Genomic DNA, 14,524 nt, shown 5'->3' with positions numbered 1-14,524 from the left:
TTTGGTTTAGTTTGATTTCAGTTTGGCCGATAAGGGTTGTTCTACCCTTAGCTTTTGAATGTAATTGATTTGCCTATGTTTAAATTCATTTGTTATTGTTTTTTTCTTTTTTTTTTCACTTAGTTTGTGCTTAGGTTAAAACAACTAAATTTGGATGTTTGAATGACTTAAATTTAACTTTTAGACCTAGGTAAAGCTTGACTTTTCCAATCGAAGTTTAGTAGCCTCCCGTTCAGGCGTATTTCCGCTAACAGTTCCAGTTCTAAAAGAACGGGGTGTTACAATAGCCCTATCAAAAGTGCACCCAAACAGCCAGGACAGACAAATTCGAACCAAAACTGACCAGTTTGAACTAATCCGCCCAAGTTTAATAGCAAATACTCTCCAAAAATTCTGAAATTTTACAAGAAAAAGAATCACCTAAAAAGCAGAAAGTAGACAAAAAAATACCCAAATTCAAAAAAAGAATCACCTAAAAAGCAGCTGTAACTAAGGTAAATGAGCCAAAAGAAGTCAGCACTCACTACAGCTCCTACGAAAAACAATGATAATGATCAGCTCTTGTTTTACGCAGCCACAACCATGATCATGTACTGAGCAGCTTATGAGTAATTCTTAGTTCAATTTTCTGCCTTTGTTTTGGTTTTCGATGAACATACATCCTCTTGTGCAGCAAGTCCAATCCGAGTATAACTTCCGGACATTAAACATGCATGCATTGACTTCAAGGCCTTGGTTTCCAAATTATCAACTGTTAAATGCCAACTGAGATGAAAGTGAAGAATGTAAATACACAAAACATTAAAATTGCAATTCAACGGTATCAAACTTATACGATTAATAGTATCAAACTTATGTTCTTTGATTTTTGATTTCTTTTTTATTTAAATTTATTTCGAATTCAATAGTTTGACGCCAATTTTCTGTATAACAACAATATAAATACTGCATACTCTGTATTTCAGTACTCTGATAACTAAATTGGATTTATGGCCGGACAGACAATCATATTACCTAAATTGACTGTTTTAAGGTACAAAACCAACAAAATCCCTCAAATTTCTTCAACCCAGTCCCCAAAAACCCATCTCACAATTTCACATCAGAATCAACCAATTAAAAACCTAGATCCCTAATAAATTGCTATAATAACCAAAGTTGATAAGAAAGCTAATTGAATAGCAATTTACCTAGAACACCTAAATCAAGGCACACCATAACACTTACCTCAACAAAACCAAGCCAAACCATAATCGAACTCCACAGCACACCACAACCCACCAGAAACCTAGCGGCTTTCTAAAACAACTTACCTCCTCCAAAGTTGAACATCCTGGCAGAAGCTTTTCAGCACGGGAACCACCAAGCGGTTGCAGTTCTCTATAAAATAGTTCTTTACACTCTACCTGCACAATTGTAAATTTGGGTACTTAATCACTGTTTGTTTTTAAGAAAATTTATGTTATAATTGAACACTAATATCTACTCAAGGAATAAACAACATTTTATCAACTAATTTCTTTAATGTAGTTACATGCAAAGTTTTGCAGAAGATATCAGGCATTTGTATCGAATTACATGACAGCCTGTCAGCCTTCAGTGCGACATCAACAATTATATTCTTTACAAGCATTAAAGCTCCCATTAAGAATATAAGACCTGACACCAGAAAAGTTCACCAGTAACTCCCGCACCTAAAAGTACTAATCCAAATGGCTTAATCTAATAACAGAAAATTAAAACACCCCTCTATTTACATGAACTTATTATTTTGTCCGATTCAGTCCTTGGGAAAGATTACCAATAAAACAAAAAACAATCCTGATCAAACTTGGTTGAATGCGACTACTGGGTTCAGGCCATCATGTTTAGACTGACAACCAAAGTGCATTAATGATGTTACTCTGAGTGTAGTTGAGTAGATCAACAGATGAATAAAGGCAATTATTCATTCTTGACTTTACACGGTAACTTCCCATAACAACTCACACAACAAATAAATCAAGCCATGAGTAATTAAAGAGCTCTTACAAAATCAAACAATACAAACCCACACACTACAGTATAATAGCAAGATAACAACATACAAATCGTCTCCACTTTATAGCAACATCAATTTGACTTTCAAACGACTACAAAGTTGGTACATAGAGAATTTCTTCAACTGATATCTAAACATATATACAAAGTAATAAACAGATAACCCTCATGGAAAGAAAGGTTACAAAGGAAATGTAGCACTATATAAATGATAGCTTGTCCCCCCCCAAAAAAAAAATATATTTAAAATAAATAAATAAACCTCATCAATTTATACTATATCATAGCTATACTATGTACATTTAATGTCCATTCCCACAATATTCCAATCATGAATATTTCATAATGAACCTATTTCTTTCTAAGTTATGCGTAGAAAATCATGTAGTGTATGATTAACTTAAATAAGAAACCTATGAATAAATAAAGGTTACTCTGACAATGACTCGAACCACACCTGAATTGGTTGTTCATGCTTGTACTCCTGGTAGCCCAGCAAAGTGATCCTTGTTCAAGGCAAGTCGTCATTTATAAAGAAGCTGAACATCTTCTCTAGATGCAGAAGAGAGATCCATATAGTTTCTATTGTTTTGGAGGTCAACTTTCCTCAAGTAAAGAACATCGTCCATTTAGCGTTCATGTTAACCTTGACATAAAGGCATGCAACTCTCAATATCTCCTCCGTCTGCATTTTGCTCTTCGTAGAAATAGATGCCAAGGTATTCTTTTGCAAGATCGAATTGTTGGCCATGCTATCCCCACAGCCTGTGTCCTGTTGCAAACAATGAGTCAATACTCCACACAATTGAGCTACATTAAGCAGTGTAGATAAATCATTCACTTGTATTTCATAATTTCGTGAATTTAGATAAGTCTATCCTTAATGGCTTGTGCTAGATCTTTTTTATAAAACAAATAACTCTTTCTTTTCCCCATCTATCTTGCTCTCTCCAACCTCACCTTCAAGATGTCTAAGCAAATGCTTCCATTGCTGTTGATATTGGGTGAAATACCTTTGTCCTGAATGCTACCTGCTCATATTACTACCAGGAAAAATTAATCTCAAACAACGGGAATAGTACCACATACCCAAAAGATTAAATGAAAGCATTCAGCCTTAAAAGTTAGAGATTACTATCGATTTTCAGCAACCATTTATATATTCCCTAAGCAATTAATTCTGAGCTAACACAGTGCAGCCATAAACAATTCATTAGGTCTTTTCTCTCAAGAAGTAACATTATAATCAAGAGAAGAGGAGAGCAGATAAATGACATGCCAATCATCTGCTAATTCACTATGTTCATTAGATTAAAATTTCAAACATGAGTGCCTACTAAAGCATGACAAAACTCAAAGAACCACTCGTATGGAAGGTAAAGCACGGTATGTGATTTGGATCAAAGGACAATAAGAGAGCATCCTTACCAAAAAATGGTAAGAATCAGGACATGCACTTCTATTAAAACGCTCAACGACAATTTTAGTCTGGTTCTCTAGTTTCCCTTTATACACCACATTCGGGGCTTTTTCACCATGCTCAGACACAATGTTCTCAACTGCAAAACCTGATGTGGCATTTTTAAGTAGTTCATATGCGAACTCGCGGAATGCAAATAACCCAAACCCATTATCATCCTCATTGCCTTTCACAAAACATGATCTCAAATCAGACTGGAATTCTCCGAAAACAAACACACACTCAAGAAAATGACTATGCTTAAAATGTTGAGAAACTGCTTGACCTACCAACATCAGGAGCCTCAAGCACTACCGTCCTATTAGGTGAACCTAAGCAACACATTTCGAGTTTAGACCCTTGAGATCCCATCCCATTTATCTACACAATTACCTGAAGCACAAGCAACAAATATACTTAATCTAGAATCATGCATTAAAAAAATAATTATTCTAACATGAAGGTGCAATTCAGCATTATTATCAAAACAGTATCCTTGTTAAACTTTCACCTAAAGCCTAAAGGCTCCTAATAAAGAAAACTCATAAAATTAAAAAGAATATATAGAATCCTTCTTTCTATTTTTCTCTCTTTCTAGTTTGTCCCATCAAATAGTTTTCAACTGTCACTTAATCGATTAAAGAAACAAGATACAACCTAAGTAAAAATTACATAGATCAAACAAAGTAAGCAATAAATCTAGCAACTAACAACCATTTTTTAGTAAAATCCAAATCACAAACAAACAGAATATTTTTCTATAAAATTGAAAAATTGCTTACCTTCACACACACAATCAACTTCTTGCTCCTCAATTCAGTCAATAGAAGCTTCTCACACTTCCAAAACCCTTAAAAGCATGAAAAATTATCAGCAAATCATCACACCCAGATCCAAAATTTTCAAACCTAGAAAAATCTGATCAATTTTAAACTACAATTGAATCCAAAAAATATAAAAAAAAAATGGGTACCTCAAAAATCAAACAAACCCCACTTAATAAATCAACTCAAATAAACCAAATTGACACAATCAACTTCTTAATCCTCAATTCAGTCAATAGATTAGCTTTTCACACTTCCAAAACCCTAAAAAGCATGAAAAATCAACAAATCATCACACCCAAATCCAAATTTCTCAAACCCAGAAAAATCTGATCAATTTTAAACTACGATTCAATCCAAAAAAATAAAAAATGGGAACCTTAAATATCAAACAAACCCCACTTAATAAATCAACTTAAATAAACCAAATTGGACCAGATCAAGCAACTGGGTTATCAAATTAATAAGTGGGGAATTGAAGATACACCCAAGTAACAAAATTTAAGGAAAATCAAAGGAATTCAGAACATGAAATCAGGGAATTTTGACAAAAAAATTGGAAGTATGGTCCAAAGTCATAGAATTTGAATAAGAACAATAGGGGGGAGGGGATGTCAGTCAATCAATCAATCATCACAGACCAAAATCAAATAATTTGATGAAGATTTAATAATAAAAATGTACCTTTTCAAGCATCATAAAACTCTCCTCCCATGGGGGTGTTACCCCTAGCCGACCTCTCACCATCGTAATCCTCGCTACCAGCCGAAGCCGAAAAACTCATAGATTCCTGCAGGTCATAGAAATCTTCACTCTCAATATTCTCTCTCACTAAAACATCCCCATTAACTTCAGCTTTCTCAGCCTCAATCTCGACCACTAACCCATCATCATTTGATCCATTAACGACCAATTCCTCATTAAACTTCTCAATTTTCGCCTTAATCGAAACATTATACTCCAAATGACTTCTTCTATGCCCCCCATCCAAAGCAACAGCAGCCTCCGCCGCTACGTTCTGGTCGGAGAGGCTATTAAGTAGTCGCCGGCCCCACCGCTAATGAAAGAGAAGGAAATAAAAAAATTGAGCATTCAGCCGCCATTACCAACGCCGTCGAGAATTGGGGGAGAAGGAGGAGAGAGAAAGCAATATGGGAAAAAGAAAAGCGAATGAAAGGCAGAGAGTAAAAACAGGTAATGGAGAAGGAAAAAGAGAGCTCTTTCCCAAAAAATATAGTGGAGAACAATTGCAATTCCGTAAATACAATCGCTTTTATTTATAATCCCTGAATACCGTCTAAGTCACCGGTTCATGAAAAAAAAAAAAGTTGAACCGTTTTTTTTTAGTAGATCGCTACTTGAAGTAGCGGTTTATCACTGAAAAACCGCTACTTTTTTGTTTAAGTAAACCGCCACCTGAAGTAGCGGTTTACACTGAATGCTTTTTTTTTTTACAAAATCAGTCTTCCTCTTCGATTTATCAAGGCAGTAGAATTCCCTCTTTACAACTCACTCTCAGACATTCCCACGAACACCAAAACACACTGACTCCCTCCCAAGTCTGGTCTCCGCCACTTGTATACTCGCCGGAGCCGCGGTTGTTGCCGGAAAGACGCTGCTTTGTTCACCAAGCTTGTTGCGACGCCGGTGAAGTAGTTTTTGCTCCTTGGTGTTGCGTGAATTGGTAAGTGTACTATGCCCTAATTTTGTTAATTATTTATCCAATTCGTGAATTGGCTGTTGATTATGGTTAATGCTTTGAAATGGGTGTTGGTCGTGAAATTGTTGGTGTTGTTGATTGTGTGTTTGGTGTTTGGTAGTGAATTTTGGGTGAAGTAGTGAATTGTGAATGTTATTGCATTTGTCTTTGATGTTTTTATGTTTGCAAATTGTGAATTTGTTGTTGTTGTGGCTTGTGAATTTGTTGTTGTTGTGGCTGGTGAGTTTGGTGTTGGTCGTGAAGTTGTTGGTGTTGTTGGTTGTGAGTTAGGTGTTTGGTAGTGAAATTATGGTGAAGTAGTGAATTGTGAATGTACTGCATTTGCCCATTAATGTTTTTATTTTAGCAATTTGTGAATTTGTTGTTGTTGTTGCCGCTTGTGAATCATGTATTTTTCCTAAGTATAGCGTAGTTTATCCATGGTCGTCTAATTTAATTTTTGCAACACTAATATCTTTCACTAATCATGGCGTTTTCTAGAATGCATCATGGAGGTATCAAACTACCCTCTATTTTGCTATTGGGGTGGAGAAACTATCCACAAAGATAGCGATGTAACGTATAGGGGTGGGAATCAAAAATTTGTTTTTGTACATTCTGGGATGACATATTCACAAGTTTTGAATAAGCTGTATGAAGAATTGAGTATTGATCTTAGAGTTGTGGAGTTGAAGGTGGTTATGCGGTATCCTATGGTCAGGGCTTATGTCGCAGTTCCGTTGAATGACGACAACGCTCTTAAGGCTATGTGGATTGCTGTGACTCAGGTAGTGTGGATCAACCGTTTTCCCTTACTAATCAAAGTGTGGGCATAGGGTCATTCACAAGAATGCTTGTTGATCCACATTATGTCAATGAACATCTGTCACAGTTCAGGTCTCCAGCCTCATCGCCTAATGTTGGAACCTCAACAAGCACACAACCACAAGGCATTCTTGATTCTCTTGACCCAAACAATGTTGATGTATTTGGTGATGCGGAGATGAATGACACTGATGAAGATGATGATGAAGACGTAATTGAAGCTCGTGATAAGGCAATTAAAGAAAGCGCCCCCACTTCAGACTTCAATGAAGTGCCGCAAGTTGATCCTCGTTTGATTAACTCATGGATGTCTTGGTTAGGAAATGAGACATATAACAATGGGGGAGAATTTGAGGTTGGACAGCAGTTTGACTCATTGCAACAACTGAAAGATGGTGTGAAATCTTACTCCATAGCTAGAAATCAAACAATTCGAGTTGTGGAGGTAGAGCCAGAGAAATATGTTGTCGAGTGCAAGAGGAAAGAACAATGTAGTTATTCGTGGAGGCTTAGAGGAGTGAAAGATCCAACACTCTCTACGTTTAAAATTGTGAGGTACAACGACCCTCATGCAAGTAACTGTGTTGGTGACATCGACTCGGTAGATCATAAGATACTCACTTCCGAGTTCGTTTGCAATGCTCTTCTAGATGTCATTCGCGTTGATCCTTCATTGAAAATCAAGACAATGGTGTAACTTGTGAAAGAGAAATTTGATGGATTCCAAATAACCTACAAGAGAGCATGGCTAGCAAAACAAAAGGCAATAAAACTCATTTATGGGGATTGGGAGGGTTCATATGAACAGTTGCCTAAGTACATGCAAGCTCTCAAGGAATCAAATCCTGGAACTGTTGTTGAGTGGAGGTTGTTAGAGAGTACGGTTCCTGGAACACATATTTTTCAACGAGTCTTTTGGGCATTCAAGCCATGTATTGATGGATTCCGTCACTGCAGACCCCTTATCACCATTGATGGCACTCATTTATATGGCAAATACAAAGGCACTCTACTTATTGCTATGGGAACGGATGCCAATTTTCAACTATTCCCCCTCGCTTTTGCGGTTGTCGAAGGAGAGAACAATGATAGCTGGTCTTGGTTCATGGCTTGTATTTGAGCTCGAGTTACAGATAGGAAAGGGCTATGTGTGATATCTAACAGACATACTGGTATTTTAGCAGCAATGGAAGAAGTTGGAAGTGGTTGGGAGGAGCCCAATGCCTACCACAAGTACTGTACACGACACTTGGCTTCTAATGTGAATTCAAAATTTAAAAGTGTCGTCATAAAGAACCTCTTTGGCAAAGCAGCTACTGCAAGGCAGAAGAAGAAGTTTGATTACTACATCAACAAAATTGATGACTTGAATGTAGAGGCCCGTAGGTACTTGATGGAAATTCCGTATAGTAAGTGGTCCATTCATCATGATGGTGGTTTCAGGTTTGGTGTGAAGACTGCAAACATGTCGGAAGTTTTCAACGGAGTCTTAAAGGGGGCTCGATGTCTCCCGATAACCGCTTTAGTGCAAATGACCTTTTTCCGGGTTAACTCCTATTTTGCAACTAGAAGAAGTTGGAGTAAAAGAAGACTTGAAGAGGGTCATGAGTTATCGGAAAAGGCTATGAAGACAATAGAAGCCAACATGGAGAAAGCCACGCACCATGAGGTTGTTGCTTTTGACTATGATGCCATCGGGTTGTATCAGGTTAGGACTGGTCGTGGAAGGAGAAAAGCTGGTAAAGGTGGTAACTCCCACACTGTGAATCTGTTGAGCAAGACATGTACTTGTGAGAAATTGTGAATATACAAGCTACCATGCTCTCATGTCCTAGCAGTCTGTCGTCATCGAAGCCTATCACATGTAGACTTTGTAGATTCTTTTTTCACGACCGCCGAGTATAGGCGTTCATACGCGAAGTGTTTCGCACCAGTTCCTGATCCTTGCCACTGGTCAGCTTACAATGGGCCTACTACTATGGCCAACCCAGATTTGAAAAGAGGCTCAGGCCGACAGTCCACTAGAATTCGAAATGAAATGGATGAGCGTCCTTATCGTGTGAAGAAGGCATGCAGTGTTTGTCGGCGACCTGGGCATAACAAGAAGACATGTCCTACTCTTATTGGTGGTGTTGGATCATCTGGGTAACATGATTAATTATATATTCTTGTTTAATATTTATGTTTTTTCTCGAACGCTTAATATTAATTCAATTTTTTGTTATCGTGTAGGTCCCATGGAGCCGGTGATTCGTCCAGGCCCAGTTGATCCATCTGTTTTACGGTTGCAGACTTCCCATAGGAGCCACGATGTTTGGAGTGGCGTAGCTGATAGAGTTCTCTCAGTTAGGGAGCATATGGTCAGCGTGGGACGTGAGTGGAGGGTAGAGGGCGGAGTACTAGAGTACGTTAGGCTTGCTGGGTTTTACGGTGTGCATAGGATTTTGGGAGGAGGGTTTTTGCTTGATCGATCTCTTCTTACGGCGTTGGTTGAGAGGTGGAGGCAGGAGACACATACTTTCCACCTAGTGGTAGGTGAGGCCACCATTACTTTACAGGATGTCGCCGTCCTGTTAGGTCTGAGAGTGCACGGCCCTCCTGTCATTGGACCTCCATTTGAGGGATGGCATGACCTAGTTGAGGAGTTGCTGGGAGTTCGACCTGGCCATGATGATAACGGTAAACCGTTTCTGGAGGGATCTACTTTGAAGTTGACGTGGCTCAGACGTCATTTCTCACAGATGCCAGAGGGAGCCGATGACTTGACAGTTCAGCGCCATAACTGTGCTTACATTCTCACTCTCATGGGATCTATTCTGTTTGCCGACAAGAGTGGCGATGCTGTGTCACTCTACTACTTGTCGTTCCTTCGAGACTGGGAGACAGCTTCGACCTACAGCTCGGGGAGTGCGACTCTTGGTTTTTGGTACCTGCAGCTATGTCGAGCATGTCAAAGAGATTCGAGACATATTGGAGGCCTACTCATCCTACTACAGTTGTGGTCGTGGGAGCATATTACTATTGGCCGACCATACATTAGGAGGCCTCGAGATCCGCCACAGGAGGACCCTGAGGATGAGGATGACATTTTGGGGACTCAGCATCAGCAAGGTGTTGACCCTTTGGCGTGCAGGTACAGTGTTTGCTTCAAGTTCATGTTCTTACAGTTCTATCTCTCAAGAATTATTATTAATGAATCTTTACAGGTGGTAACGTGTCCATCTATCGTGTGCGCATATTGCTTCTGGACTACCATACTACAGAGATGCATTTGACCATCAGCGCAAGGACCCGGTACAATCGGTGTTTCTTTTTTTTTGTGCATTATTTTTCTTCCATTATGTTAGTCATATACATGTTGACATACTTGTTTTGGGAATTAGATGATTTGGCAGCCATATACTGAGGCGGTGATGGATCGACTTCCGGAGATTTGTCGCTCAGACATGCACATTTGGCGTACACGGGCACCTCTGATATGCTTTGACGTCGTTGAGTTCCACCTCCCAGACCGAGTCCTTCGTCAGTTCGGGTTAGAGCAGACGATCCCACAGGATGTAGACACGGACGTTGCTCTACACAGGAAGGATCGAAGGGGACAGCGTAATTGGGATATTCGGCATTCGGACCATGTACATGAGTGGAGTCGACGAGAGGCATTAGTCGTCCAGGGATACCCGTTCACTGGGACTTCTTCCCCGGCCATGACAGAGTACATGGCTCGGTACCGTCGCAAACGAGACTGGTCATTACTCCACCTTCGCAGGAGCGCCCCCCGAGTCATTACCAGCCAACTACCTCTGACCTACTGCTTGTATGAACTTCATTTCATTTCAATCTAGTTCTTTCGTTTTTGATTTCATTTTACTAACATTAAAACTACACTTCAATGTAGGCACATGCATTTGCTGATTTGCACGTCCAGCTATCGGGAGCTACTGAGACCATCTCCCATTTGCCACCAGAGACGGCTATACCATTTGCCATACAGACGATGCAGGGTCTTACATCATTTTGTGGGCAGACCTTGTCTAGGGTGGGGCAATCACACCTTATTCAGCAGCCTCGACCGTCCACGTCTTCATCTTCTACTGTGCACACTAGGCCGATCAGACCACCACCTCATCGTGGAGGCCATTCAGCACGTGCCTTCCGTCCACCGACTCACATTCGCCCTCCCTTGCATGAACCTCCTCCTTCTCAGCATACTATCATGACATCTCCTCCACTAGTGCATCGCCAGTATCAAAGAAACCGACGGCGTAGCAACACTACGTCTGGGGTTAGAGTTGGCCTGGATGACATTCCAGAGGAGGAGACAGCTGCATCATCTTCATCGTCACCTCATGGGAAGAAGAAACACCCGAGCTAAGTGTATATTTTGGAACTAAACTAATTTTTTTGTAAATGCTTAGAATTGGATTTTGTTATATTTAATCAATTGAAAAATATTCGACTTTGCAATTTGGACTTCCTTAGATCTTCATAAACTTGTTATTTGTGGTGGTTGTGTTGAAAATATGCTATATATATGTTTTACAGGTACCCAGGTACACTTGCAGGTTTTTTTTTGAATGATTATTTAAGTTTGAAAAAAAAAACAGTCCAGGGTAAACCGCTACCTGAAGTAGCGGTTTTTCAATGTAAACCGCCACATCAAATTGCGGTTTTTTGTAAAGAAACCGCTACTTGAAGTGGCGGTTTATTGCACAGAAACCGCTACTTGAAGTAGCGGTTTACCCTGGACCGGAAAAAAAAAAAAAAAAAAAAAAAAAAAAAAAAAAAAAAAAAAACTGGTTTTTTAACCAATGCTTATGTGGACGGTAGAATGGGAAAATAAAAGGAAGTGGTTGTAGTTTGGGAATTGCGGTACTTCTTGACATTAATTTGGGAAAGAGCCCGGAAAAAGAAAAGGGAGAAATGAAAAGCAACCAAGGGCAGGGTCGGTATTTTACTGTAGATAAGCTACAGTAGCTTTAGTACTTTTTATTAAAATTGTAATTAATTAAAATTGTGACTTTAATTAATTACGAACTAATTAAATAATAATGATTATTGTAAGACACAAGTAATAAAACTAGAAATGCATTACATTTAAAAGTGAAATATGATTACGATACATGATGATTAAAGCGTCATTAGATTTTAAGGATTATTGTCACCAAAATTTTCCCAAATGTGCTCTATCAAGTCATCTTTCAAGGATTGATGAGTTCGTATATTACGCATAGCATCCCTTATTTCCAAGTATTTATTAATGTCGATAGGACGCCCTGTTTGAAACTGAAATGTATCATCATTATTCATGGTGCCACTTGTACTAGCTTCACCTCCTAGACGTGACATTGGGCGATCTGTTTCGTAATATCTTCTTGTTACTTCAGCATTCTTATAAGTATCTCGTTCATCCTTTACTATCATGTTATGAATTATTATACAAGCCTTCAATGTCAGCTAGCACATCTTCATCGTAAGCAAGAGCTGGTTGTCGTACAATTGCAAACCTCGCTTGTAGGACACCAAATGCACGTTCAACATCTTTACATGCAGCAGCTTGCGTTCAGCAAAAAGCATATGCTTATGAGTTTGAGGATTGGTAAATCCTTGCACAAAAGTAGCCCAACTCGGATAAATAGCATCAGCTAGGTAGTAAGCCATATTGTATTCATGGCCATTGACATTAAACTTCACTGGAGGTGCTCGACCTTGCAAAAACATCAGTAAAAACTGGTGAACGGTAAAGTACATTAAGGTCATTACAAGAACCTGGAATACCGAAAAAAGAATGTCATATCCATAGATCTTCATCTGCAACTGCTTCTAAAATGAGGGTTGCGTTCTTATTTCGTCCGCAAAATTGACCTTTCCATGCATTTGGGCAATTCTTCCACTCCCAATGCATACAATCAATACTGCCAATCATGACAAATGGCAAATGTTAACAGGTTTATGAGAAATCTAACGGATGATCCCAGATGCAAAATTTGTAATAGCCAGGATGACACTACGCTTCACTTGCTTCGGGATTGCACCATGGCAAAGGATATATGGAACCAAATAGGGGGTCCTGCGAGTATAAGAAGTTTCAAAGAGGGGACTCTGAAGCAATGGATTGTTCGTAACATAAAAATCCAGGTTAGAAACGATCATTCCCCTGAAATTTGGCCAATCTACTTTGCTATAGTATGCTTGTGGATATGGAAGTGGTGAAATAATATCATATTTGGTAGAAGCAATGATAACCCCATTGATGCCTGACAATTCTTACTTGCAAAGTTTGAAGAAGCCTGGAGAGTGCTAGGGGATGGGGGAAACTCCAATAGCCTTGTATCTAGGGGAAGAAGTGAGATATTTGTCAAATGGCTAGGACCACCTCAAGGCTGGCTAGCTCTTAACACAGATGGGGTGCGAAGGGATCCCCTGGACCAGCTGGAGGAGGAGGAGTAATCTGAGATTGTACGGGAAAACTAGTATATGCCTTTTCTCTCAAAATTGGATCATGCAATGCATTTATGGCCGAAGCCCGTGCGGTGGAATTTGGCTTAGACTTGGCAGCAAGACTTGACCCTTCGAAATTACAAGTACAAGTTGACAGTCAGGCTCTAGTACAGGCCTTGAGGGGGGATAGCACCTATAGAGGTGAGAGTATACATATCGTAAACAGATGTAAAGAGATGCTAGCGGATACGAAATGGAAAGTGGAAGTACATCACATTTACAGAGAAGCGAATAGAGCGGCAAATTGGCTAGCCAATCAGGGAGTTTATCAGAACAACATGATCGAGTTGATTCAAGTCCCCCCATTACCATTGGGTAGAATTTTGTATGATGATGTTGTTGGGGTGGCTATGCCACGTCTAGCTCCCAATTAGTTTTCTTATTTTTATTTTTGCTTTTGTTCTGTTTTGTTTGGGTTCTGCCCCTCATTTGCATCAAAAAAAAAAAAATACTGCCAATCATCCCTGGAAAACCTCGTTGGTCATTTCTATAAAGGATCTTTTGTAGGTCTTCGTCCGTCGGGCTTCGTAAATATTCAGCTTCAAATTCCTTGATTACCCCTTCACAGAAATATTTTAAACATTTCCGTGCAGTTGTTTGACCCATACGTAGATACTCGTCAACTGCGTCAGGAGCCACCCCATACGCTAACATTCTCATCGCTGCCGTGCATTTTTGGAGTCCAGACAACCCCGACTTCCCAAATGCATTTCACCTTTGCTCGAAAAACTCAACATTTTCCACAATCTTATTCATAATCTAACAAAACAGAGGTCATTTCATCCAAAACCTCCAGCAAAACTAAATCTCATTATATACTGGAGGATCCGCAAAGTAGTCGTTGATTAATTGGTTATGCCCTTGTTCATGATTTCTATCCATTTGAACCATAACATGAGCATTTGTATTATTACGTTGATTTCGATGTGGAGGTGTTGAGTACAATTTAGATGGTAAGTGATTATTGACAAGGTCGTCAATAACTTGGTGAAATTCTTCATTACTATCAGATGAAGAACTTGAGCTTGAAGAGCTTTTTTAGAACAATATTTGTGTTAATTTTAGTAAATTTATGTGGATGATGTTTTGAATGTGTATTGCAAACCCTTCACATAGTCTTTATATAGAATGAATGAGGCACATTTGTTCATATAATATGATTCAGAAAGTTGGTATAGA

At 39.1% G+C, this 14,524-nt stretch overlaps 2 protein-coding genes and 1 long non-coding RNA gene across 8 annotated transcripts; 2 read left to right on the top strand and 1 right to left on the bottom strand.

Annotated features, from left to right (window-relative positions):
- Nucleotides 1–326: 326 nt before the first annotated feature.
- LOC110708650 lies at nt 327–6,194 on the bottom strand. 6 transcript variants are annotated; one of them, XR_002508782.1, is made up of 6 exons: nt 5,008–6,188; nt 4,282–4,349; nt 3,790–3,892; nt 3,001–3,686; nt 2,498–2,812; nt 327–1,406 (listed from the first exon to the last, which is right to left on the bottom strand). It is a non-coding gene; the product is annotated as an uncharacterized LOC110708650 (long non-coding RNA). The 6 variants fall into 6 exon arrangements; XR_002508780.1 differs by having other exon boundaries at nt 327–765; nt 1,314–1,406; nt 3,001–3,892; nt 5,008–6,187; XR_002508783.1 differs by having other exon boundaries at nt 3,001–3,083; nt 3,469–3,892; nt 5,008–5,653.
- A 1,473-nt stretch (nt 6,195–7,667) lies between these two features.
- On the top strand, nt 7,668–8,996 carry LOC110707748. The gene is made up of 3 exons (XM_021885792.1): nt 7,668–7,959; nt 8,032–8,631; nt 8,716–8,996. The coding sequence occupies exons 1-3, from the start codon at nt 7,668–7,670 to the stop codon at nt 8,994–8,996; spliced, it is 1,173 nt and encodes a 390-aa protein (XP_021741484.1).
- A 3,779-nt stretch (nt 8,997–12,775) lies between these two features.
- On the top strand, nt 12,776–13,294 carry LOC110707739. The gene is made up of 2 exons (XM_021885781.1): nt 12,776–12,982; nt 13,124–13,294. Exons 1-2 carry the CDS (start codon nt 12,776–12,778, stop codon nt 13,292–13,294), a joined length of 378 nt encoding a protein of 125 aa, XP_021741473.1.
- Nucleotides 13,295–14,524: the final 1,230 nt, after the last annotated feature.

The sequence above is a fragment of the Chenopodium quinoa genome, unplaced genomic scaffold (assembly GCF_001683475.1).
Source record: "Chenopodium quinoa cultivar QQ74 unplaced genomic scaffold, ASM168347v1, whole genome shotgun sequence".
Taxonomy (NCBI): domain Eukaryota; kingdom Viridiplantae; phylum Streptophyta; class Magnoliopsida; order Caryophyllales; family Amaranthaceae; genus Chenopodium; species Chenopodium quinoa.
The sequence above is the reverse complement of the archived record's forward strand: the minus strand, read 5'-3'. Positions and strand labels throughout refer to the sequence as shown.

Excerpts from the sequence above, each read along its gene's own strand:
- LOC110707748 (XM_021885792.1), top strand. The coding sequence starts at position 7,668 with ATGCAAGCTCTCAAGGAATCAAATCCTGGAACTGTTGTTGAGTGGAGG. Across the intron at positions 7,960-8,031 it reads CTGGTCTTGGTTCATGGCTT|CAATGGAAGAAGTTGGAAGT; the intron begins GTATTTGAGCTC and ends GTATTTTAGCAG. Across the intron at positions 8,632-8,715 it reads GAATCTGTTGAGCAAGACAT|ACTTTGTAGATTCTTTTTTC; the intron begins GTACTTGTGAGA and ends TATCACATGTAG.
- LOC110707739 (XM_021885781.1), top strand. The coding sequence starts at position 12,776 with ATGGCAAATGTTAACAGGTTTATGAGAAATCTAACGGATGATCCCAGA. Across the intron at positions 12,983-13,123 it reads TTCGTAACATAAAAATCCAG|TTTGAAGAAGCCTGGAGAGT; the intron begins GTTAGAAACGAT and ends TTACTTGCAAAG.